Consider the following 26,323-nt stretch of genomic DNA (forward strand, 5'->3'; position numbering starts at 1 on the left):
TGGCATTTCTCAGCTAGAATCAACAAACCAGTAGATTTGAACTGATATACTCTGACCAAGTGCTGGACACATTGCAGTCTTTATAGAGCAAATGAACAGACTCAAAGGAAAGAGCTTCTGTCATTTTCTTATAGTTAGTATAATTCGGTAGTTGCCATTAAAATACAAATATAATTAAAACCACTAATAAATAATTTAAAAAAAAATTATGCACACAGCTTCAATAAGCTATAAGCAAAAAAATATGCATGTACTGTATGCATTTTTATAGGGGATATACAGTTTGTACAATATAAAAATCCTTATGTATATGGAAAAGTCCCCATAAAACATGGAAACACAATGTGTGTGTGTGTGTGTGTGTGTGTGCGCGTACGTGCGTGTGTGTGTGTGAGTGAGAACGTCTGCTGATTTACAGCAAATGATAATGTGTTGACTGCCCATGTCTATGATCCTTCAGCGTAGACCAAATATAGAGGCAATATTGATCAAAGTTATAAAAATAAAAATCTAGCTTACTTGTTCCATTTTAATGAATGGTCACTCTATACTCACCCCTTCTATAAACAGACCGTTACACACCACATAACCTAAATAAAAAACAAATACAATACTATGTATCATAGTGCAAGTCTTTCCCACTCTAGAGCTTGTTAATGAGGAAAAGAGAAGTGTAATGGTACAGTTTAAGGGGTCATCAAATGCCCCTTCATTTGATTTCCATTGCATTAGGCCAGCCGCTGGCGTCAGCAGCCTCTGTAAATACAATAATAGCTGGTCTGTGTGGTCCACGAGCGTGCTTGTATGCGTGTGTGTCACAAGAGAGGATTATACACCACTGTCCTGCATCCTTCTGACAATTTTATGATCCCTAATCATTATGTTGTGTTGAAGAACGAATAAATCTATTACAAACGATTGGACATTTAATATAGTATTTGTGAATCATTACAGTTTATACTTGCATTCTTCTGGGAAATTCGATCATTATATAGGAATCAAAGTCCACTTTATTGAGCACCAATAAGTCCACTTGACGATGCACAGACAGTATATGGCTTAAACTCTTAGCATAATTGATGCCTGCGTGTGAATAATCAAGAACATTAGGTTTAATACATTTTCAGTAAAAAAGGTAGAACCCTAAGGTACAACAGATGTCACTGAGGCAATACCCTTTCAAAAGGTACTACAATGTATAATTCAGGTACTAATATGTACCTTTAAGGTTCCTTATTTACGCTTTAGGTGTAATTAAGGTAGAAAGGTTTACCTTTTGTACTTTTGGTACCTGGGTGCCGCCCCAGTAACAACGTGTACTTTTTTTTTTTAGAGTGTACACCACTATACATACAGTAACACTCTATTTGTGCAAATTTGGTTATAGCTTTGTTTTATTTAGTACATTTCCTTAAATATTAACACATGCTTACAGTCAGTACAGTATAATTCAGTTTGGTCATGTTTTAACAGGGCTGCAAGATTAATCCAAAAAAAAAAAGGAATCACAATATCGCTTGGTGACATAATGACATAAATGTGTGCTGCATGTTTCAGAGTGAAGAGCGTACAAGCTAACAGCTCATGATCTGGTGTTCTCAGTGTCTCAGAGCGGCTCGGTTCACAGGAGAAAAAAAACGTGCATTTGAGATTATTATTAAATTTTACAGAGAAATAATACAATAGTAAAATTTCTTGGTTTTTTTTATTAATTTAAGGATAACTTATTATTATTGTATAGTCCTATTAATATATTTCATTTTTAATATATTAATATATTTCATATTATTTCTGGACAAATTGTGCAGCCCTACAAACAAACACACACAGCAAACCTGGAGTTTTTTTTTTAAATCACATTTTAAGTCGCATTCACGATTTTTCCCCCCAGAAATCGTGCAGCCCTATGTTTTAAAGCGCTACAGAAGGTCCGGCAGGTATATTGATGGTACATGTTCTAAGTTTGGACATACTCCCACAAAAAAAAAGCACAGAAAGATGATAGTTCCGTATGGCGCGGTCACAACAGGTTTAGCAGAATTCCCCAAAACATTAATTTAATCCATTAGGCCTCCCCCACTTTGACCAGGAACAATGGCCTTTTAATAAAGCTCCTAAGAATCGTATAAGCTTTGAGAAAAAACCTCTACAATGTCAGCAAACAAGTTCTTTATGAGGTCTGAAAATCTGCAAACACCATCAGGGGTGTTTGGCAGCAAAGAGAAGTAAAAACTCCTGGAATTTGTACGTGAGGGTTCCCACAGGAGCTATGTGATCCTCTCATAGCTTTATCTTTCCTGACCCTGGCCTAGATAGTACTGTAAATGAAGTCACCCTCACTCGCACAGCAACTCAGATCAGTGATTGCTTCGTGAAGAACGAATTTGGATATTTTCGAAGAAATTGTTGCGTAATGGAAGTGTGTGTCATGACACTTCTGCAAGACCAGATGAGTTGCTTGTCCGTACGGGAAGCAGACATTTGACATGTACATTAGTAATAGCACTGCAGTCCTTTACCGTCATGATTTCTACATGGTCTTTGGTGGAGGGAACTTCCTCCCCGGTATGTAATGAAAAAATCTGTGTCGAACTGGCAGGAAAGGAATGTTCCAAAGCTCCATTTAAACTGTATCCTAAGTCTTGGAATTCTGTTTTTGGCCTGATTTTTGCTGGCATTTGCTTTATAAATTCATCGCAAGCGATCATGCCGTGAATGGGATTGGGATTCAGCACAAAGCCATTGGACATCGTACAAGAAGTCTCAATCACACTGACCGCGGCAGAAGAAGCAGCCATACCTCCGTTGCTGTTACCAATGGCCAGTCTGTTATCATGCCACAGGAAGTGCTGTCGGATGATCCTTCGGAAGGTGTGCCTGAAGTCACGTATTCGGTAGGCGTATATAAACGGGTTCACTACTGAATTAGCATGTGAAAGCATGATGGCCAGGTACATGACCCAGTCCTGGGGTCGATCACACTGAGGGCAGAACAGTGTGAAGCAGTTAATGATGTGCAACGGGAGCCAACAAATAGCGAAGAGGCCCACGATGATAGCCAGCGATTTGGCCGCGTGGACCTCCTTTTGCAGCGTGGACCGGGAGGAGGATCCGTCCCCGTGAGTGTGTCCGTGCATGTGCACTAGCTTCTGCTCCATCTGTCTGAGCTGGCGACGGGCAGCCATGAAGATCCATGCGTAGATGGCCAGCATAGCAATTAGCGGAATCAAGACGCAGCCGAAAAAGTTAAAGTAAACCATGTAACCCATGGTGACCACCTTCTCGAACAGGCACTCTGTCATACCTTGAGGACAGGAGCTGTTTGTGCCCGCGTCGACGCGACTGTTCCAGCCCAGCATGGGGGTCAAGCCGATGACCACTGAAAGTATCCAGCATACTGCAATGATGCCTTTGGCTCTTTGGCTTGTGACAAGGCTGTTGTACCTTAGAAAGACAGAACAAAAACAGATATGAAACAGCAATGTTAGAAGGAAGTATGCTATGAAGCACTATGGTGATAAGCATGCCAAGTTTGGTCATATATTACAACTCTATCTGCCTCAAACAATATGTTGATGTTTCCTGAAGCCCATCCTGAAGTGGGCTGTATTGTTCTGTATTGTTCACTGTCAGGGCTGGAAAAGGGTATGTTCTTTTCCCAAATCTACACAAGCATGCACTGACTTTGCTCCTGGGAAATGTCTATTGTTTAGGTGTTAAGCCCTGGTAATTGCAGCCAAAATGGAAAATACCAGGATATGTGTTATTAAGATGCATATATTTCACCTGTATTGTGCCTAGTCTCAAAATAATACTTGCAGGCTTTGTTTTTGTACAACTTTGAACGAGGCTGTAAACTTAATCTTTTCAGTGATATATTTAGAAAACAAGAAGAATTCAATTGTTCTATTAAATCAGGGGGTTTCCATTGCAAAAAGATTATTAAACACTTTTCACAGTACTCTAAAGGTGGCATAAATGCAATTCTCTAATTCTCTAAAAAGAACCAGGTAGCAAGTCATTGTTCACGAGTTGGATTACACTGCTTGGTTTTTTGATTCTCTTAAAAAGAGCCGACTCAAAGTTCATTTGCTCGCGAGTCGGACTACACTGGTCGCACTGTTTATTTGTTTTGTTTTGTTTTTGTTTTACTAAAAAAGAACTGGCTAACACATGAGTGATTCGAGTCTACACTGGTTACGCTGTATGTTTTTGATTCACTAAAAAAGCGACTCATAAGAGTCATTCGATCGAGAGTTGGACACTGGTTGTGTGCTGTACGTTTCACTCTGTAGATTCAATAGTGGTTGTGCAGGGACTTATTGCAGGGAACTCTAGTAGGCTATTTAATCGATACCGTGTTCTGTCCACTTAGGCAGAAGGATGCATGTGAGAAATGGTGATGCAACCAAGCTGTTATTCTTTAAAAAAAAAAGATTTTGAAGTGCCCCTGTTGTGCTTTTTGAATATTACCTTTCAGGCAGTGCACGATGTGTTATGGTTCTGCTAATCAGCTCTGGGTTCACTATTACCAATAAATGTGTCACAATAAAATGGTAATGCAGATTGTCTGTTGTTCTTAGTACTTTAAGTAATGATAAAGGATGGAGCAAGATTTGTTTTGCAAACTTTATTGTTATATCAGTAACATTATGCACTGTTAATGATACCGTTAATGATACATTTCCCGCATGTGCAACGCAATAAATATATAGAAATATACACATTGGTTTGTTGATGGACATACACTTGTTAATGCTGACGGTGAGGAATTACAGTTTCAACATCTCACAATGTATGTCAAACTGAGTAGCGTATCACTGAGCATCCTGCTCAAGTCGTCCTTGCGATGGAGGTTCGGGCTGAATTACTAGTTCATCATCAGATTCGCGCTCGGATTGATATGGTAAAATTGATGCCAGTATTACTGTATTTACAGTGTGTACTATCGCTGAACTTTAGGAAGCCTCTGGTGCTGAAATTCAGCTATGGTAATGGGCATTTAATTTCCGACACGCGCTGTAAGCGGTAGACCAATCACAACAGACTGGGCCATCTGACCAATCAGAGCAGAGTAGGCTCACAGAAAGGAGGGATTTAGAGAGACTGATTCATCCGTCGAGTTGTTTGAGAATCATTGAAAAATGTGGTGAAGTGCAATGTATATTATGAAAAAAATACTTTTTTATTAACCTTTGATGCATGTAAACCTGTTGTAGGAGACCTCCAAATTTTTTATTTTTAGAAACCTTTAAAATAGCATAATAGGGGCACTTTAATACCTACCATAACCCCCCCCTCCCAGTCAGCCCACGGGCCTATAATATATATAAAAAATATTCATGGTAACATTAGAATAAGTTTTGTTAAGAACATTGAGACCCCACCCAGACCCCTGGTTGAAAAACCTGGCTGGTACTAAAATAAATGATACGAAGCATACTAGCAATTGTAAAAGCATCAGTTTACAAACAGTTTGGAATACAGCTGTGCAAAATCCACCACCGCTATGCATTTCAAACATCCCGTCGAGCAGACAGCCCTGCTACATGTTTCCTTTGCCAAGGGCAACAGTTGTAAACGGTGGTCAAATGTCAATTGTTTCAAAAATCCTTGGGCTTATATCAGCCCTATCGAGAACAACAGTGGCTGCTTCATTAAACCCAGAGGACTTACAGGGCTCCAGTACTACTGGTACCTCATTCACACGCACACAGAGACGTGAAGCTGGCAGACCTTATGTAATCAACACTTGCCCAGGCTTTTGCAGTCACTGCTGTTCTCTTACAACGCTTTGTGCGGCTCAATCTACACCATGAGCAGAAATGTGCATCACACCCTGTACGCAGGCAGGTGGTAAAGTCCCACACCTTTCAGCTTCCGAAAAGTGCTGCTGAGAACTGCTGGGCCAGAGGATTTAAGATTAATCATTACGATGTTCAACTGAAGTCAAAATGTCCCAGGTTTAATACTCAACACGGTTTACTTTTACATCTTCAGTAAATTAAGTTTATATCGATTTAGGCTATATTATACAATTAGTGGTAAAACAATACTCTGTTACATATTTTAATTACTAATTAAAGACTATACACTATTTCTTCTGAATAAACTTGAGTATAAAACTCCCTCACAGTTTGTGCAATGAATGATACCAAAAATCATGTGGCTTGTGGAGCAGAGATGTGCTATTATCTTTCTAAAGGATCAGACCTATGATTTACACCCGACAGACAATAAAACGGCTGAAAAATCCCCTAGGCTTACATTGAAGGAGGGACTCTAGACTGGGGTTAGTAAACAAAAAAAATAATCTAGAAACTGGGGTTGTGTTCCATTTAGAATTGAATTGAGAATGGCTTTTGAATGACAATTTAATTCCTGAATTTGAACTGAGGTAGCAAACAGGATGCATCATTTCAGTTCAAATTTGAATTTGAAAAAGAAGAAAACTGAATTTTTCTTTGAATGTTTGTAGCTGTTTAAAAGTTTTGATGGATGGATGGATGGATAGATAAACATTTACAACTCAGTAAATTCCTCCTTGTGCCATTTCACATCAAATTCCAATTGTCCTTCCTGTGGGGGGTGTGACTTGTTTGTTGCTTTTTTGTATGTCACTATATTACAACATGGTACCAGATTGAGTATTGATTATTGATTTGGCTCTACTGAAACAAACTATTCTCGAAACATTTGTCAACAGCGTAAAGCTGCATGACTCCTATTTACTGCAAAAATCATTGCAAGCAGTGAAAGAGTGATTAAAGGGGAAATTACATGTATCTGAGGGAATTACAGTGCATGTTGTGCCCATTATCAAGTCATTATGAGAAGAAAGGCAGAGAGTCACTCAGTCTAGGAGCCTTTAACCTAATATCAAAACATTTGCAAAACACACATTAATAAAGATTACATAGGATTACATATCTGCAAACACATGTTTTATTGATGCATGCATAATATATGTAAACACTAAACACTCACACAAACACACCGGCTCTCAACATGTCGTTCTAAACCTGTACGCCCATCTTTCTTCTGTGGTATGCAAAAGAAGATATAGTTGAATAGAATAATTGAATAGTTATCTTTGTCCAAACCATCTAATATTTTGTACCCCAATGACATGAGTAAATGGTGACAGGCTTTTCATTTTTGAGTGAACAATATTTATTTAGGGTTTGCGGTTTGGGTGTAATTTCTGCATCACAAACCAGTTTAAAAATAAGGACTGTATTGTATCCCTATCCAGTGTTATTTTAGTATTACTGATATACTATTATAGTTTGTATTAATATTTTGGATAGGTTTTATATTATTATACTTTCCAGTTTAATTTGAGTTAGTTTTAGTCATTTTAGTTGTGTTTTTGTCATTTTTAATTACCGGTAAATAGCTTTTGCTTTCCATCAATATCATTTTTAATATATTTTTTAATGTTTTTAAATGTTTATAGTTTTTATTATTCAATATTTTACTTTGGTATTTTAATTTATTTTTTATGGTATTTAATGGTATTTATTATTTATTTTTTAGTTAACGTATATATTTTATTACCATTACGATTTACCATTGGTCTTTTTTTTTTACTAGAATAACCCTGCTCCCATTTCCCATTATTCGGACAGACAGACAAACAAACAAACAAACAAACAAACAGATGGCAATTCCGTTTGGTCTTTAATGCAAGTTTTGATAAATTTTTCCATAAACAATTACTTATAAATGTACTGGTAATGTGAAAAAGGGAAACTTTGTCTATGTTCTTGCTATGGGGCGACTATGAAATCTATTCTTTCAAGTAACCATATGATCAGTCAGTAATCATCTTACTAAAAGTTTGCCTTCAACTCGTACCAGAAAATCACGACACAATCGGTCACTCACCTCAATGGGATCTTGATGGCAATGTACCGATCCACAGCAATGGCCAACAAACTGAAGATGGAGCTCTGCGTGAGGACCAGCACGAAGCAGGCGATGAAGAGGCATCCATGAAAATGGCTGCAAAAGCCTATGCTGATGGTGACGGCGAACGGAATGGCCAGGAGTCCCACTGCGATGTCCGCCACGGCCAGTGATACCACGAAGAAGTTGGTGATGCTCTGGAGATTGCTGTTGAGGCAGACGGCCCAGCACACTAGAACGTTCCCTGCCACGGCCAAAACCGCAATCAGCAGCTCAAGAACAATGTAGACGAGAGAAGACATGGTGCCATCAACCAGTGTGAAAGGACATCCTCAAAGACACACATAGTTGTGCTCCCGATAATTGCTCAGTGGCTCTTGCAATAGGTGTGAGGATGAGCCAATCCGACCATTGCTCTAACCAAATGTCTCTCTTTTTCAAGGGAAAGAGGGGGTAGGATGAATCTGGTATCAGCTAGTAGCAGCACTTTGGGGTTCACTGTGGTAACTGCAGGGTCAACGGAGACACCCCTCCATAAATCTTGATTTACTCGTTCACCGGCCTGCCCCTTAGGTCCAGCTCACTTCAGCATTTCATTGAAAGTCTTAAAGGAAACAGCTGCTAGGTTTCATGATGCAGAACCGGTAGACCTTCAGTGGGACTTCTTAATCTGTAAAAAGAACAATCACATCGCACAATAAAATATCAACCTCTCTGGGTCACAAAAGCAATCCATCTCTAGACAGGAGGTCTCCATCAAAAGATGACAGACCAATCCAACAATAAGCTTTTATTTTAAGAAAGACTCCACAAATACGAATGAAATATTTGTGCACGCCTGCTATTTATCACAAGACCCGGCCAGCACTTCCTTCATTCGTTTCTATGATGTGTACAGTTGAACTTTGCTATTATTGGCTTAGATTTGCGAACAAGTATTCTTTTGTACCCATTCATGTGATTCTACTTTCATCTTCCATGGACAACATGAAATACATCAGTTTCTCGATGAATAAATGGTTATTAGTTATTTTCTTTCATATCATAATCAACCACTGTTAAAAAGTTTGGGGTCAGTAAGATGTATTAAGTGTTTTTGACCCAGGTTGTATTTATTTGATTAAAAATACAGTAATATTGTGAAATAATATTACAATTTAAAATAACTGCTTTCTATTTAAATATATTTTAAAATGTAATTTATTCCAGCATCATGAATTTTCAGCATCATTACTCCAGTCTTCAGTGTCACATGACCCCTCAGAAATCATTCTGATTTGCTGCTCAAGAAACATTGCTTATTATTATCAGTGATGAAAACAGTTGTGCTGCTTTATATTTTTGTGGAAACCGTGATCATTTTTTGTCCTGGATTCTTTGATTAATGGAAAGTTCAAAAGAACAGCATTTACTTGAAATATATATATATATATATATATATATATATAAATCTTTATAGTCACTTTTGATCAATTTAATGCATCCTTGGTGAATAAAAGTATTAATTTGTATATATATAAAAAAAATCTTACTGACCCCAAACTTTTGAACGAAAGTGTAAGTTTCAGCTCTACTTCTTCATAATTTGATAATACTGAATCTGTCTGAATACTGTCTGAATTGTTCAAATACAGTATGCATGGCTTTGAAAATAGAGAGCATTGAAATATTTGAGTATGTGTGTGTAATTAAATAATTCTGGCAAGCCTTTGACTCTTTTGGGTTCTTTATTGTGGCTTGGGTAGAACTATCTAGAAAGAATTGAGAAATTGCAGCATGCCTTCCAAGGTAGACCACATCTCTTCTTTTTTTTTCCTCTTATCTTCTAGTTCCATTCTGTTTGATCAGGCACAAAAATGCTATGATTAAAGTCACAGTCACTGTTTCTGGGGTTTAGTGTTGTGGTTTGCTTTTTATAGCGCAGTGTGACTTTGGTATGGCTGTTGACTCTCATGAAATAATGACACATTGTTTCCAATGCAAAAGGTTGCAATTTAACAACTTTTGCCTCAGCAAGCACCGTTCTACAAAACGCTTCCTGTGCTTTAAGACGAGGTACTTTCCGAAACATGTTGAACGTTTATGAAGTATCATAAATAATACTAAAGCACATGATGTCTGGACAGAAAAGAATGTACCAGGTCCCTCATGAGTCACGTCACGCGCGTCTTTATTTAGTATTCAGTACTGTAACAGATGCTCAGCGATGTTGGGTGTGAGGAAATTATGCTAAGATTTTGGAGACTATGATAAGCGTGTGTATCTGTCATTAAAAAGCACGCTTAACAGTTATCTCATTGTGGAGTAGTTTTAAGATGCAAGTATCTATGTAACCATCAAAAGTAATTTGGATAGGTGGGATGACATCATACAGTACAGTTAGCAGAAACACATTGTTGATTACAATAACATTAAGAAAAACTCCACAATTACCACTTGGATGAGTAATGAAACATCTTACACAACAGAGAAAAAATTTCAGAAACATTAAAATAGATTTGTGGTAGAATTATGTGACAATACAGCCACACATAACCTAAAGAGAAGTGGATATTTTTAGAGAAGGATGCGTTTTATAGCTTGTTAATTACATCACTTTTCTGTAAATCATAGATGTATGTATAGAGAAGTGGCTGACAAATGGACATGAACTATTTAACATTTTAGCTTTAAAATCTTAAGAATCATATTAATCTTAAAGGTAAGTTGTTGATTTTTTTGTCACTTTAATCAGCTTTTATGGCCATGAGGCGTGACAAACGATTAACAATTTTTTTTTAAATTAAATATAGTAATTTCACAATTACATAAAACGTGTATACATAGCATGGTACTTGTAAAAGATAAAAGAAAATAGGAAAAGAAAATGCTCTAAAAAATAGTTTTTTAGTAGCACCACAAAACTTGTCACACACTGTGGAAGAGTCTTGTCACTCATGAGAACTAAGTAACTTATATTCCCATGGTAAAAAAAAAAAATTGACAAAAATTAAGGAAAAGTAAGCCAAGGCGTGAGGTTATCATCAAAATACTGTTTTGTTTCTGTGTTGTCAAAAATGATGAATTCATAGTTTAGAAAGAGCGAAATAATACGTGTCAGTCTCCGTATGAATGAATAGACTGACAAAGTAATCTAAATACAAAATCAATACTTTCAGTTAGATCTCAAACATTATTAGTAAACAAAAACATTTATAAACTCTTTACATTGTAAAACACTTCTGCTCCGTTACTCACTGTGGCTGTGTGCACGAGTGTTTCCGCCGCGCACCTGAGTTGTAAGTTAGGTTTTTCCGCTGGCATCTCACCGCTTCTGAAAGTTCAACCGCAAAACTGCTGAATGTACGTACCAGGGGTGCAAATCATTCCACACGTTTCCTCACCCTGACAAAGTACACTTATAGACTACTCTGAACGTCTTTGGTCGAGGAAAAGGCAAGTTGAGTTACAGCTTCCCTCAACGTTCCAGTTGTGGTGGCCACAGACAAGTGCGCGCGCTTTGCCGCTTTCACAATGACTGACACTCACGCGCGCTGTGAGAGAAAGAGACGCACGCCTGATTGGTTTTCGTGGTTACATTAAACATGATGTTTTCTTCCCTACAATAACATTGTGGGTGGTAACTTCTTCATCATACTGTCATACTGTCATTTTTCATAGTTCCTGCAGTTATAGCAATAAAAGTCAATCAAAAGTAAATACACAGCAATGATTAAAAATTCTTAATTGAAATGAGTTCTTATTTTGTTTGTTTTATGTATAAACAATAGTATACACAACAATGTATGGATGGATAAATAATAAATAAAATAAGATAATAATAAATAAAATAATTACAAATATTTTAAGAATCTTAAAGTCATAAAACTACCGTAGCCTTTTTGAGTAAAAAAGTTTTTAGACTTTTTAAAAAAAAAAAAAAAACTTAGCAACTTTTATGCAGTTAGTATTTTGAGATTATCGTGCACATAATCTTGTTTTAAGAAAATATATTTTTGATCTGACGTTTTATACCTAAATAAACGACCACATTTTTACAAGCGTTATTTTATCAGAGGAATTTAGTTCGAATGAATCGTTTAGTTTGTATGCTAATTTGGTCGGCAAGCACGCTTTGAAATGTACGTAGCCAGCACAATAGCTGATGTGAACGTGAGGATAAGGAAGTGAGGGACCTGTGATGGGCACCGTGAGGTTGTGTGGTTTCTCACGTACAGCCGAAACATCCTGCTTCACCTCAGGGCCAAATGAAGATAAATGTATGTAATCAGCAAACCAGAGGCTGAGGTCCACCCACCAAGGACTTCATTAAAGCACGCAGCACACACTGACACACTGCAATGACATTTCTTAATGTTTTGGATCTAATACATAAGCCAAAGCCTTTTTGTGGCCCTTTAGTAAATCAAATCACAGCCTCCATGCTCACCATTTACTATAGCCTTGTTTATTCATGCAAGAAACATTCGGCACAAATAGACACTTACCGCTCAGAGTGCGGTACACAATCGTGCAGACACAATCGGTGTGAAAACTAAAGGTTATTTTCGTAGGAAGAGGAAGTAGAGTAGCTACAGCTGTTTAAATAGACATTTTCTGGCTCAATTCTTTCTTTCCACAAGACAAGGGTATAGTTTATTTTCTTTCCATTTCTGTTCCTTCCCTTAAGTACCGTACGACTTCCAGGAAAAGGTGTACTTAAAGAAGAAGAAGAATCTTGATCTTACCATCCATCCATTGTACACTGTTAACAATTATATGACCAACAAGTTATAACTACATATATTTTTTTACATTAACTCAACACACGTTATATTTTTTACATTAACTCAACACACGTTAAGCAATTTTCAGTTTTACACAAGATTCAACTATTTTTTAAAGTCAGCTTAATGCAATTGAAGTTTAAATGACTTAAATAGCCAAGTTGATTATACTTAAAATTTTAAGGCTGTATTTTGTATACAGTAGTTTCAGGGTCATGTCTTATGTGCCCTTGGATTCATTGAAATACTACCAGTTAAAACAGTCGAGCATGTTGTAAAACTCTAACTCATGTCTACACAAAGGTGTCTTTGATTTAACATTTTACATCTAAAGGTTAAACCTACTCAAGCTGGTAATGTACTGAATTTATGTACCGTAAAAATAATTGTTAACTGGTGACAGAATGTCCCCCCAAAGACCAAGATGAGATCAATATATCAATAATGTTTAAATAAACGAGAGGCGTTTAGTAAGAAAATAGCTTGAGGGGAGTTACAACCAGTGTTATTTTAGTATTATTATACCAATATAATATTTTGAAATGGCTTATTATTTAGTTATTATTCTTTTCAGTACTTTATTTCAGCAAGTTCCCAACACAACATTTCTTTAGGGTTTTCACCTGATATTTATATTTTATTTAATTTCGGTCATATTTCAAATAAAGTAAAACATTTTTTTAATTAATTGTAATTACAAGAACACTAGTTTCAACAAATATTTCAGTCAATGAGGCTTTTTTTGTCATGTCCATGCACAAGCCCATTCATACAAATAATCAACACACAATGAACACATTTGAAAATATCAAACTGTATTTGTGCTCACAGATCTTGTTCTCACAAAACCTTGCTAACAGGAAACTTTATGTTTTAAAAAAATCAACCATGTCATACAGTGCTCTACGAATCTTAACGGTGAAACATGGTATTTGTAGTGTCAACAAGGAATACAATCCATGATTCACACAAATATGAATTATGGCAAGTTTAAAGGAAAGCACAGCAAGATATGATGTGATTTTGTTCAAATCAATGTGTTCATATCAAACTCCATGCGATTAGGTAGCAAAACAGAGCTTACATCTCACAAGAAGATCCAAACAAAAATACTCCTCGCCACTACTGACCTTTTCTAGGAAATTCAATGTCAGTATCAATGACATTTCCACATATAAACAAAATCTATCATTTAAAACACGACAGGGCTCTCTGTAGCGTAAATAGAATAAGTTAGTTTTGCAACAAACATGACTTGCCCTTGACATAAAATTCATTTTGAACTGCTGTCATCATTAGCAGCATAAACCTCGCTGCAACCCACTTGATCCCTCCAAAAAGGTCTCTCAAATGGGCAAATTAGCCTCGAAACAAACATATTAAAAGAGCAGTGCATTGAAGAGTTAACCTAAAACAAGAAATGTGCTCTTGGCTTTTCCTTTTCCATGTAAGGCTTCAGTTTTGTGTGCAGAGGCTTATCTTTGACAGACGTACAGTATGTAATGCATGAGTAAACCATGAGCTGACGGTGTGGATGGATTGTAGTCGTCTTATTTCACATTTCATTTCAGTGAATACACATTCAGCCTTTTTTTATTTGTGCTTTAACACCCATAAGACAAACTCAATCTGAATCAGCAAGCTTCCAGAACCCAGCTGGCTTCATGTGTCAAATAAGAATTAGTAGTGCGTAGACAAAAAAGGACCGAAATGCTGAAAAATATCCAGTAAAATAGAAAACAAGCAGCCATGCATTTCATTTGTGCTGATATTTCAAACCAAAAAAAAAACTTCTTGCAGCATTTTCAGTCATCAGTTGGAATGAACATTGAGGGGAAAAATAAAATTATGGCCTAACAGTTTCATTTTTTAAATTTCATATTAGCTTTCATTTAGCGTATGAAAACAGTACAATATTATAATAGCAACAAAAATAGATTGAATGTTAAGGATCCCTGTTTTACTTATTAGAAAAAAAGGCTAAATAAGTCAGGGTTTGGCTTATTCAGGCTAAGGAAAACACAAAAAAACATATTTTTTTGTGGGCAAAGCCTGTGTGGCGTCACTCTTTGGAATAAATACTGATAATCTAAGACCAATACTGGCATAAAGAGGGCATCCTTATGATAAAACTAGAAAAAAAAGGCATTTTTCTAAGGCATCTCTATTCTGAGATACATATTTTTGTTGATTGATTGGCACAATACACTTAAAATCGTGTTAAATTGTTCTTAAAGGAAGTTGCTGGCTCATGATCGTGCCAACTTCCCACTCCTCTTCCAAAGCATTGCCGTTCAGAAAAGCTTAGTAGGATCTGGCCTGTTTCTGCAGCCACAGAGGATTCTGGGGAAAACACATTGGGAGAGAACTGTAAGTTGAGTGGGTGAGTTGATCAAGCTTCCTCCATGCGCAGCTAAGGCAATTTGTAGCATATTGGGAGTAGCGTTCCACAGCAAGGAAGGTGAAGCGAGGTAAGCTTAGCTGCCAATACGGTCCAGTTTAAGAAGATTCTCAGGTCTCAAAATACTTATAGATGGCCGTCACGTAGGTCATGACACTCTGCCAGTCGGGTCTTTCTGTGCGCACCATTTCACCAAGGTCCTGTCAGACAGAGAGAAGGAGTCAGATACGGGAAGGCAAGAGCAATTGGTCAGAGAGAAAAAAAAAAGAGATGTTTGTGTCAAACTGTGTGGTGTTGTGTGCTATGTTACACAAGTATCTTGCCACAGCTTGTTGAGCAAACAGCACAGAAAGCAGTCAGTTTTCACCATTAATACTAGTAAACAAAGTCATATTACTAATCATCTATTTACATAATAAAAGCTTAAAGGATTAGTTCACCCAAAAAATAAAATTCTGTCATCATTTACTCACCCTCATGTTGTTCCAAACCTGTATGAAGTTCTTTCTTCTGCTGAACACAAAAGAAGATATTTTAAAGTATATGGGTAACAAAACAGTTGCTGGACTCCATTGACTTCCATATGGGAAAAAATAATATGGAAGTCAATGGCTACCGTCGACTGTTTGGTTACTGACATTCTTCAAAATATCTTCTTTTGTGTTCAGCAGAAGAAAGAACTTCATACAGGTTTGGAACAACTTGAGGGTGAGTATATGATGACAGAATTGACATTTTTGGGGGAACTGTCTCTTTAATTGGGTATACCTTTGTATACGTTGCCTTTTTGACCGCACGACAGGTTTAAAACCATAAAAACAACTAACAGGATAAAACAACAAAGGTTGAGTTCAAACAGCTGGGTAGAATATGTATATAAAATTAATGTTAATGAAATGGCATAACAGGGTGGAAGGAATATTTCTTTGAAAATACATTTTAAGAATGACTGAAAAAAACAACGACATGCATTTTAATAACATTCCTATGAGGAATGACTCAATTATCTGTAAACATAAAAAAGATCATAAATCAAGAGGATCGTTGCGGCTTATGAAGTCTTCAAAATTATTTTTTTTCTCAATATAAGATGTTACGCCAGGGAAGTGATGTCATAGTTTGTTGCATTAATGTTTTACAGCTGCAATTAGTATTTACTAACAGGGTGGAAAGCTACATTTGAAAACATCTAGTGTTGAGGGATATTCTAAACAAAAGAAGATTTCATTAACAGATCTGAATAAAGAGATTTGATGTTGTATCATACTGAGAACATTTCATTTGTTTACAACTGAATTTCATTAGGAAAGATAAAAAAGCACCCGGAGACATGGAGAAAACATGCCTCCTCTGATAATAAAACGCTGCAAATGCTGCATTTATTTGATCAAAGACACGATAAAAAGAGTAATATTGTGAAATATTATTACAATTTAAAATAACTGTTTTCTATTTTAAATACAGCTTAAAATATAATTTATTCCTGTGATGGCAAAGCTGAATTTTCAGCATCATTACTCCAGTCTTCAGTGTTCAAGAAACGTTTATTATTTTTATCAATTTTGTGCTGCTTAATATTTTTATGAAATTATATATATATAAAAAAATCACGATTCTGGAATTGAAATACTTTGCGGCAGTGTAAATATTAGGTTGAGTCATTGTAATATGATGCTTATCTGAATTAGCTGTGACGTTCATATTAAACTCACCAGTGTTGATTTAATTCCCACACTTTCTGCTGCCTGGAAGGCTAAAGTGAAATTTCGCCTCTGCAAAAGAACACCAGGAAGAAGTGATGTCAATACATGAATTGAATGCTGATATTAAAGAACACAACATATAGAGTGAATTCAGGTAAATCGGGCCACATTAAGACAATTCCAATTGACCTGAATTCACCCTATTTGTGTCTTATGCGTGCGCACGTACAGACCTTGTCCTGGCTATTGAGCTCGTGGTAAGGGATATGTGCCGGTAAGTAGGTGTGAAGAATGGCACAAAAAGCGAGCCCATCATTCCAGCTGCTGCTGAAGTTGGTGATGTCAATATTCTGTGTTTGTGTGGAGGGGGAGAGAAAAGATCAATAATTACAATTTCAGTAGATGAACTGAGCGGATTGTGTGTGTGATTCAGAGGGACTGATGAAGCAGTGAATCTTTCGGTGTCTCTGTGACATTATGGTTGTAGTTAAGAGCCACAACTGTAAATCTTGTCAGAAATAATGTCTTTTTTCAATGTTTACAGAAACATTGGCAAACACTGCTATTCATACAGTTAAACACACCTCCCTTATTTGGAGGTGATGTGTACATTAAACTTAAAGTGTATGTTGACCAAAAACCCATATCTTGTTACATATTCGTTACATTATACTTAAGCATTACATTGTTTGTTTAGTAAATATTCAGTCACAGCTAAGACCATTCCACTGAGAATGAAAACATTTCAGTTTCAAATCACCATGAAATCAAAAATGGACAATTCTATTGCAGTATTTATTATAAATAATTTATCTGTGCAATTTTTTTAATTCATGTGTCCTCGTTATCTTTAATCATAAGTAATATCCCCTCATCTCTTCTCTTTGCTGATGACATGTTTACAATCTGTCACTCACATGACATCATCGCAAGAGCAAACCAAAACAATCCAATCAATTCCCGATAGACAAAGTCAAGTCCCGCCGTACTTTTTTTCTTGTTCGAAAAGCTTGGATATACATCACAATAAAGAAGAAAAGACTATCGCAACTTGCGTTTAATTTCAAATTTAAAATGACCTACAACCTTTTTTCTTTCTTCTCCCAACAGTCAGCACTGAAATTGTGAAAACATATGCCACACTCCATGTAGGCTTGCTTCATTACATATTACATACATTATAATTTCAAAAATAGTCCATTTGTTTACAATAAGCTCTCCATTTCCTTGACGACTGAAATGTATTCTTGGTACACTACTATGCAAACAACTATTTTCTCGCACAATGCCACAAAAAGTATCTTTAATGCTGTTCAGAGACCAGCGTTCACCTACTTATTCACATTCATACATTCACAGACTGACAGTCTCGCCTCGTGCTGAAGTATTTGTTCAGCCCTGCTTATCTACATCAACATACTTCACACATGCTTCAATCCATACACGGAAGAAGCCATTCGACTGATTGCGAGCCATTTATGGTTTTGTTGTGACCGGGAAAGAGGGTTTGCGTTCATTAATGCATCAGCGTTTGCTCAACTAATGCTCAGATCTACAGCTCTCACGTGTTGCATTCACACATTATACACTTCCGTTCAAAAGACAACACTTTTGTACAGCAAGGAAACATTAAATTGATCAAAAGTGACAGTAATGATACAAAGCATTATATTTCTTTCTATTATGCTGTTCTTTTGAATGTTTCATATTCATCAAAGAATCCTGAAAGTGAATCGCGGTGTCAACAAAAAATATTAAGCAGCACATCTATTTTCAAAATGGGTAATACTGTGAAATGTTTCTTGAGCAGCAAATATTATAGAGGATATTGTTCTATCCTGGCTTGTTCTATCCAGACTGGACTATTGTAATGCTCTCCTGGCTGGTCTCCCAGCTTGCACTGTCAAACCTCTGCAACTGATCCAGAATGCTGCAGCTAGAGTGGTCTTCAACGAGCCGAAGAGAGCACACGTCACTCCCCTCCTAACAAAATTGCACTGGTTGCCGATTGCCGCTCGCATCAAATTCAAGTCACTGACGTTTGCCTACAGAACAACCACTGGCACTGCTCCCTCATACCTGAACTCATTACTTCAGACTTATGTGCCATCCAGAAACTTGCGCTCTGCAAGCGAGCGCCGTCTTGTGGTGCCATCTCAAAGAGGCACAAAATCTCTTTCTCGGACCTTTACCATGACTGTTCCCTACTGGTGGAATGATCTGCCTAACTCAGCCAGAGCCGCTGAGTCCGTACCCATTTTTAAGAAATTGCTGAAGACGTATCTTTTTAGGCAGCATTTAATCCAGTAATACTAACACACTCTTCTCTATTCTAACAAAAAAAAAAAAAAGTACTGTACGTTGGATTGTACTGTGAAGGGTCATAGCACTTACATACTGTTGGTCTACTGCTAGTTTAATTGCTTCTATTGTTTCTCATTTGTAAGTCGCTTTGGATAAAAGCGTCTGCTAAATGAATAAATGTAAATGTAAATATTAGAATGGTTTCTGAAGTATCATGTGACACTGAAGACTGGAGTAATGATGCTGAAAAGTCAGCTTTGCATCACAGGAATAAATTACATTTCAAAATAATCCAATAGAAAAGTGTTATTTTAAATTGTAATAATATTTATGACCTCAATATTGCTATTTTACTGCATTTAGGATCAAATAAATGCATCCTTGGTGAGCATAACAGACTTCTTTAAAAAAAAAAATCAATGCAGGTGCATTAACAAAAAACAAGACTATTAAGTATCATGTTTTTTTAAATTGTCTTGTTTGTTATATCTGGAATCCAGAATGAAATACGTAGGCTGTATGGTGGCAATTTACTGGAACTGATATTTGTTCACTCGTTGCAGTTCTTCTGATGTGTATTCAAGAGTTTCCAAAAGAAACAAAAGCACCCTTTCAGATTGCACTATCACCCACGTCCTCTAGCAAAAAGGACCCTCGGTTTTTAAAGAAAGAGTAACAGCCTTTATCAGATGTGGCAGGCCAGTGTAAACGTGCTAAGGGACGGCGTAAATTGGCAGAGCGCTCGCTCGACTTTCTGGAAACCCATAGAAAGTGGAATGGAAGGAAGTGATGAGCTCATCAAAATGGGTCACAGCAGCAGGGGATCGACAGGCAGGAAAAGGCAGAGGTCTGTGGAGCACCAAAGTGGTCTCACACTGATAATGATGCTCTGCTTTTTATCCAGAGATCTGTGCTAGCACACGTACCACTTAAAGACACTGGCTTTCGTTATTATACAGAGACCCCAAAAGGGATTTGGAAACTTAAGCCACACTTAAAGATGTGTGAATGCCATTGTATTTAAATAACAAAATATCAATAAAAAACGTAGCAGAAAAAAATAAATAGTAACACTTTACCATAAGGGTAAATTTGTTAAAGTTGGTTGCATTAGGTATTATGACAATGATAACAATGAACAACGGATAAACGGTTGTTTATTGTTAATTCATGTTGGGTTATAATAAATGAAGGTTGATTTATTAAATTAAATAAATAATATAATAAAAATGTTACAATTGTACAATAAAATTCTAAACATTTATTCAGCAAGGATGCATTAAATGAATCAAAAGTGACAGTCAAGATATTTATAATGTTACAAAATGTTACAAAACTATCATGGGCCACACAAAAATATTAAGCAGCACAACTGTTTTCAACACTGATAATAATAAGAAATATTTATTGAGCAGCAAATCAGAATATTAGAATGATTTCTGAAGGATCATGTGACACTGAAGACTGGAGTAATGATGCTGAAAATTCAGCTTTGACATCACAGGAATAAATTACTTTTTCAAATATTATAATAAAGTTAATAATATTTTACAATATTACAGTTTAACTGTATTTTTATCAAATGAAACGCAGCTTTGGTTAGCATGAGAGATTTCTCTGTTCATTGAAACCTACTGCATTTAATGATGTTAACAAATGTAACCTTATTGTAAAGTGTTACTAAAGATGTCTGTTAGGTGTTACATTATACAACCATATATTATAAGTCAAAAGTGGACATCCAATATACTGTATAGACACTTAATGGTTGTCAAATATAAGTGATGATCTATACCTCTGGTTACTCTCCTAAAACCCCTTTAGAACTTGAGGAACTGACTTGAAGTAAAAAAGGTCAATTTTGTTTTCACGTTTTTTGTAAATTTCTTAAAGGGACAGTTCACCCCCAAAAATTAAATAATGTCATTCTTTACTCACCCTCAAGTTGTTCTAAACTTGTATGAAGAACAGGAAGGAAGGAAGAACATAAAGGAAGACATTTTGAAGAATGTTGGTAATCAAACAGTTGCTGGTTCCCGCTGACTTCAATAGTATAGAAAAAAAATATTATGGATGTCAATGGGGACATTATTCCCCATTCATATATAAATAAACATTATTCAAAATCAAAATATCTTCTTTTGTGTTCAGCAGAAGAAAGAACTTCATATAGATATGGAACAACTTGAGGGCGAGTAAATGATGACAGAATTTTCTTTTTTGGGTAAACTATCCCTTTAAATGCCATTGTAGCCAGTTATGTTCACAACCCTCACTTACAACCCAGTGTACAAACTCCAGCCATGTTGTTTGCAGCCAAATGAACGTCAGCACAACAGAACCGTGTGAAGAGACAGGGTTACGAAGACATCGAGACATCCTTCCCGTGTCCTCTCTCGTTTGTGTGCCAGTGTTCAAAGTGAGCAGCTAATGAAAAGAGGTCTTGTGTGCAAAAGCAGAAAGGCCCAGGGGAGAGAGCATTAGGCTAATCACATTGAAAACAGAGAAACAGAGGCCCGTTCGCAGCGCTCTCTGCGAAAAGTGCACTCCCAAGTAAAGCCAGGCCGCTTGTAATGAACACATTAGAGTTGCAGTGAAAAATGGCTTTTATCCACTAGTGGACATTACCATCAATCACACGCACACTTACAGAGAGACAGACAAAGATTTAGAGAGAAAGGAAGAGACAGAGACTGTGGGGTTTTGGGAGTGTGGTGTCAAAAAGACAAAAGAAACTACCAAACTGAAAGGGGGAAAGTTGTACTTGTACTGAGGCGATAAAAGAGAAAAATCTAAATCAAAAGAAAAAACGACTTTAAATCACACGGTTTATCAAAATCCCAAATCTGTGCCAACAAGGGTTATGTGCTCTGATTGGCTGAGAGGTTTTCTGTTTGTGACATGAAGCAAGAGAAATGTAGCACACTTCCTGGCTTGAGGGAAACCATGGTAACATCATGGTCTAAAACCCTCTCTGAATGGTAAACATTTTTATGCTTGAAGACAGAGGAGTCATTGCGATAGAAAATGAATTTGTGTTTTATGCATGGTCACGTTCTGTTTAAAAATCAAACGCACTCAAACACGAATACCTGAATGCTGACAACTGTGAAATTGACAAGTGAATTCAAGAATTTTAAGCTACACTGAACAAAGAACAAAAAAGCTTATATATTAAACTGCATTATGAAGCATTTTCACTATTTCAATGGTGAAAATCTTTGGACACCACTGTATGTGTATATATTTACATTCATAAATATGCTCACGACTGTTGTACGTATTTGATAAAAAAATACAGTAAAAACAGTAACATTGTGAAATATTATTAAAACTTTTTAAAGTTCTCTATTTTAATACATTATAAAATGTAATTTATTCCTGTGTACCCATTACGCCAGTCGTCAGTGTCACATGATCCTTTAGAAATCATACTAATATGCTGATTTGCTGCTTGAGAAACATTTTTGTAACAATGTAAGTCTTTATTGTTAAATTTCATCAATTGAATGCATCCTAGCTGAAAAAAAGTATTAATTTCATGAAGAAGAAAAAAATAAATTGGTACTGTTTATACACTGGTCTTTAATTTGTGGTTGTAATTTGTGTGTGTGTGTGAGAGTTTAGTTTTTTCACCTCAGACCAATATATATAATTGATAGGGGTAAATATATAATTTCATGTTACAGTATGACCAATAACCAATATGATGGTCAATCTTATAAATGCATTAATATTTATTTGATAATAATACGTCTAATATTTGCCTAATCAGACCGAAAATAAAAAAGCAGCTAAAATTAGCTCATACCGATATGCTCTCAATATATATTGTTCATGACTATATTAATATCACAAGTGACTCAAATAAATGTAGATACAAAAACAACATGTACCTGATAACCCTCAGTCTTCTTTTGGCACCACCTGAGCAGAGCGTTCCTCTTGGATCCTCCATATTCCCTGGCTAACGCAGACAGAGGGTCCTTCCTTTCCTCTCTGGAGAGACATCAATCACTTTAACAGCACAGTTCCTTTGTATTGGACTCAACTTTAATAGCAAAAACTATCATTCATTTTTTTTTTGTGGAAATTCTACCAAGCTGCAGTCACCTGATAGATGCACCAACTTCCTTAAGATGTTTCTGACACTGTAACTATTAATACATTGATCAATGATTCTGTATTGTAAAAACAGATAATCTGACTTGTAGAAGGAAACAATTTTAAGGTTTATTAATATGAATGAAAGGCACACAGAAATGAAGTGTATAATAATTATAAAATGATAAAACCTTTAAAATAAATAATAAAAGTGTGTGTGTAAATAAATAAATTATATATATATATATATATATATACAGTGCTATGCATAAGTTTAGACACCCATGCTAAAGTTGACTAAAAAGAGGAATAAAAAATCATCTTTTGGAAATTGAACTTAATGCCTTAATTTAAAAAAATAGGAAAAATCCAACCTTTAAGGACACCAATTTTCTTTGTGAATGAATAATGTATCGTAAATAAATAAATGTTCTTCCTTAAAATACAGGGTGCATAAGTTTGGACACCCCTATGTTAAATTCCCATAGAGGCAGGCAGATTTTTATTTTTAAAGGCCAGTTACTATATGGATCCAGGATACTCTGCATCCTGATAAAGTTCCCTTGGTCTTTGGAATTAAAATAGCCCCACATCATCACATAGCCTTCACCATACCTAGAGATTGGCATGGTTTTATTTCAGTTAGCCTGAAAATTGAAAACACAAAGAAAATTGGTGTCCTTAAAGGTTGGATTTTTCCTATTTTTTTAAATTAAGGCATTAAGTTCAATTTCCAAAAGATGATTTTTTATTCCTCTTTTTAGTCAACTTTAGCATGGGTGTCTAAACTTATGCATAGCACTGTATATATATATAAATTTGTTCCTCAAGCATAAATGTCCAATTTTAAGCAGCCAGCACTTGATTTGGATTTGACACTATATAATAGTACAAATAAAAATGTAATTGAAAATAAATAAATAGATATTATATTATTAATGAAATGTTTATATTTATTTATACATATTTTCCCCAAATGCATAAATGTCCAGTTTCAACCAGTTAGCACTTGATTTGGATTTGACACTATATAAAAATAACAATAATATCAATTATAATATATACATAATAATAAAAAATAAATAAATTGGGGAAAAAATTAATAAATAAATATTATATTCTTAAATAAATATTTATATTTTTCCTTCATGCATAAATGGAGCAAAACCAGCTACCATCAGAAGTTGGTTCTAGCTGGATTTTTCCAGTAAGGAAGTTAATGCTACGACCAGAAGGAAATGCTCTGATAATAAAGGAAAGTGCAGAATGATTCGTCTTCCTCCAATGGCCTATTCAAAAGCCACGGTGGACCCACGGTCAGGTTTCAGGACAGGTAAACGAGTGACATCCATTATCGAAACACTGGCCTGTCAACACCGCAGTGATCAGACAGAGACAGAGATAGAGTGTGAAACAGTGAGACATCTGGCAAACCTGACAGCGAGTAAGAGTCTTCTAGAAAGTCAACAAAAGAAGAGCCAGAGCAGAGATGAACATAAAGAGATGGAGGCATACTGACAAACAAGGAAGGTCTGCTGCTTACCGTAAACGTCCTCGTGTGGTGGGCGTCACGGAGGCGGTCGGGGAGGACGAGTTTGAAGACAAAGAAAGCTGTGGTGAAGACGAGCCCAAAGCGATGATTGACGATGGCGTTGATGTGTCTGTCACCGACAAATCTCTCTTTAACTCTTCGCTGCTTCTGCCAGAAACTGACAAGGACGTTATGAAAATCATTACACCTTCAATGATGTTACAGGGAAATTAAAATTATGTCATTAATTACTCACCCTTGTGTCGTTCCAAATCCATAAGATGTTCGTTCATCTGAGAGATTTCTGTCCCTCAATTTAAAGTCTATTCACCCAAAACTCTGACGCTTCAAAATTTTCATAAAAAGATCATAAAACAAACCCATTGGAATGGAGCAGTTTAATCCAAGTCTCCCAAAGAGTCACGATTGCTTTATATGATGAACAACAGATTTATTTACATAGGTTTTTATTCACAAATAAACATTGATCAGTGAACCATGTTTACAGCATTCAAACTTGGTCATGGAAGCAAAGGCATAAGAACCAATGAGGTTCATTCACGCATTATGCAGCAAGTTTGAGGTTCCGCAAAAACCAATGAGGTTTGTTCTCACGTGTCAAGCAAGTGCGGTTGAGCTTCAGTTTATGTTCACTGATCGACTTTGGTGTGCCAACTTTTTTTCCCCTTTTTATCATTTTATAGATAAAAGATGTAGATTTTATGTGAAAAAAGCCCAAATTAAATCTGTACATCATAAAGCGACCGTGTCTCTTCAGAAGACTTGGATTAATCTTATTTTACGATCTCTTTATGAACGTTTTTGAAAGTATTGGGTGAATAGACATTCAATGGAGGGACAGAAATCTCTCAAATTTGATTAAAAATATCTTCATTTGTGTTCCAAAGATGAACAAAAGACTTATGGGTTTGAAACAACGTGAGGGTGAGTGAATAATTTTTAAGTGAACTACCTCTTTAATGACGAGATAATGAGAAACTGTATAGTCGAGTACTTGACTAGTTGTTGCAGAACGAGTACTCAAGGTCCAAATGTACCTGATATGGATTTATTCAAGTCCATGTTTGTCATCCTCTGGAGGCCGCAGCCGGGGCGCGTTACAGGTGAGGTCCGGAGGAGGTGGTCTGCTATTGGATTACATGAAATCACACATACAATCATGAAAAAGAATAACAGGCTTTATGCGGCATGACTAAGCTTGTGCTCTTCTAAAATAAATATCCTGCTTCCTCCTCAAGGTCTGGCACACACTCTCTGGTCATTAACAGCAAATGTTAAGCCTGAGGGAAACGGTACAGCACGATTACACATGACCTTTAACTCTTGAGGTGGCCTCTGAATAACTAGATCAGACCGGACTGAGGGAAGACTGAAAGATCAATGAGTTAGATTTCCAGTGTGACTAACGTCAGCTCACCTGGTATGCTCAGGTCCGTGTAGCTCGACCTCTTGTCCAGCATTGATGACAGAGGTTTGGCTGAGCTCATCGTGTGTCGCTGTAAAATAGTACGCCAATACAAAACGAAAATGTTTAGTACAAAAATACAAATCATGAGACAAGGATTGCAAGTCTAGTCTCATG

General features: G+C 36.3%; 2 protein-coding genes across 3 annotated transcripts in view; both read right to left on the reverse strand.

The window, feature by feature from the left end:
• Positions 1-932: 932 nt before the first annotated feature.
• adora2ab (adenosine A2a receptor b) lies at positions 933-11,401 on the reverse strand. The gene is made up of 4 exons (XM_079586680.1): positions 11,295-11,401; positions 11,149-11,224; positions 7,891-8,581; positions 933-3,444 (listed from the first exon to the last, which is right to left on the reverse strand). The coding sequence occupies exons 3-4, from the start codon at positions 8,211-8,213 to the stop codon at positions 2,427-2,429; spliced, it is 1,341 nt and encodes a 446-aa protein (XP_079442806.1). The 5' UTR covers positions 8,214-8,581; positions 11,149-11,224; positions 11,295-11,401; the 3' UTR covers positions 933-2,426.
• Positions 11,402-13,470: 2,069 nt separating this feature from the next.
• specc1lb (sperm antigen with calponin homology and coiled-coil domains 1-like b) overlaps positions 13,471-26,323 on the reverse strand; it is a 28,309-nt gene continuing 15,456 nt past the window's right edge. Inside the window, exons 10-16 of one of the 2 annotated variants that reach the window (XM_079586981.1) lie at positions 26,159-26,237; positions 25,779-25,865; positions 24,733-24,898; positions 22,982-23,084; positions 17,015-17,131; positions 16,791-16,850; positions 13,471-15,278 (exon numbers count right to left, since the gene is read on the reverse strand). In XM_079586981.1, the coding sequence (XP_079443107.1) occupies positions 15,189-15,278; positions 16,791-16,850; positions 17,015-17,131; positions 22,982-23,084; positions 24,733-24,898; positions 25,779-25,865; positions 26,159-26,237 (702 nt within the window). In that variant the 3' untranslated portion in view covers positions 13,471-15,188. Of the gene's footprint in view, positions 15,279-16,790; positions 16,851-17,014; positions 17,132-22,981; positions 23,085-24,732; positions 24,899-25,778; positions 25,869-26,158; positions 26,238-26,323 lie in introns of both variants that reach the window. The other variant, XM_079586980.1, reaches the window with a different exon arrangement.

Source organism: Phoxinus phoxinus (assembly GCF_949152265.1).
Source record: "Phoxinus phoxinus genome assembly, chromosome: 17".
NCBI lineage: Eukaryota > Metazoa > Chordata > Actinopteri > Cypriniformes > Leuciscidae > Phoxinus > Phoxinus phoxinus.

Coding starts and splice junctions, on each gene's coding strand:
- adora2ab (XM_079586680.1), bottom strand. CDS start 8,213: ATGTCTTCTCTCGTCTACATTGTTCTTGAGCTGCTGATTGCGGTTTTG. Junction 3,445..7,890: donor GCCATCAAGATCCCATTGAG/GTGAGTGACCGA, acceptor TGTCTTTCTAAG/GTACAACAGCCTTGTCACAA.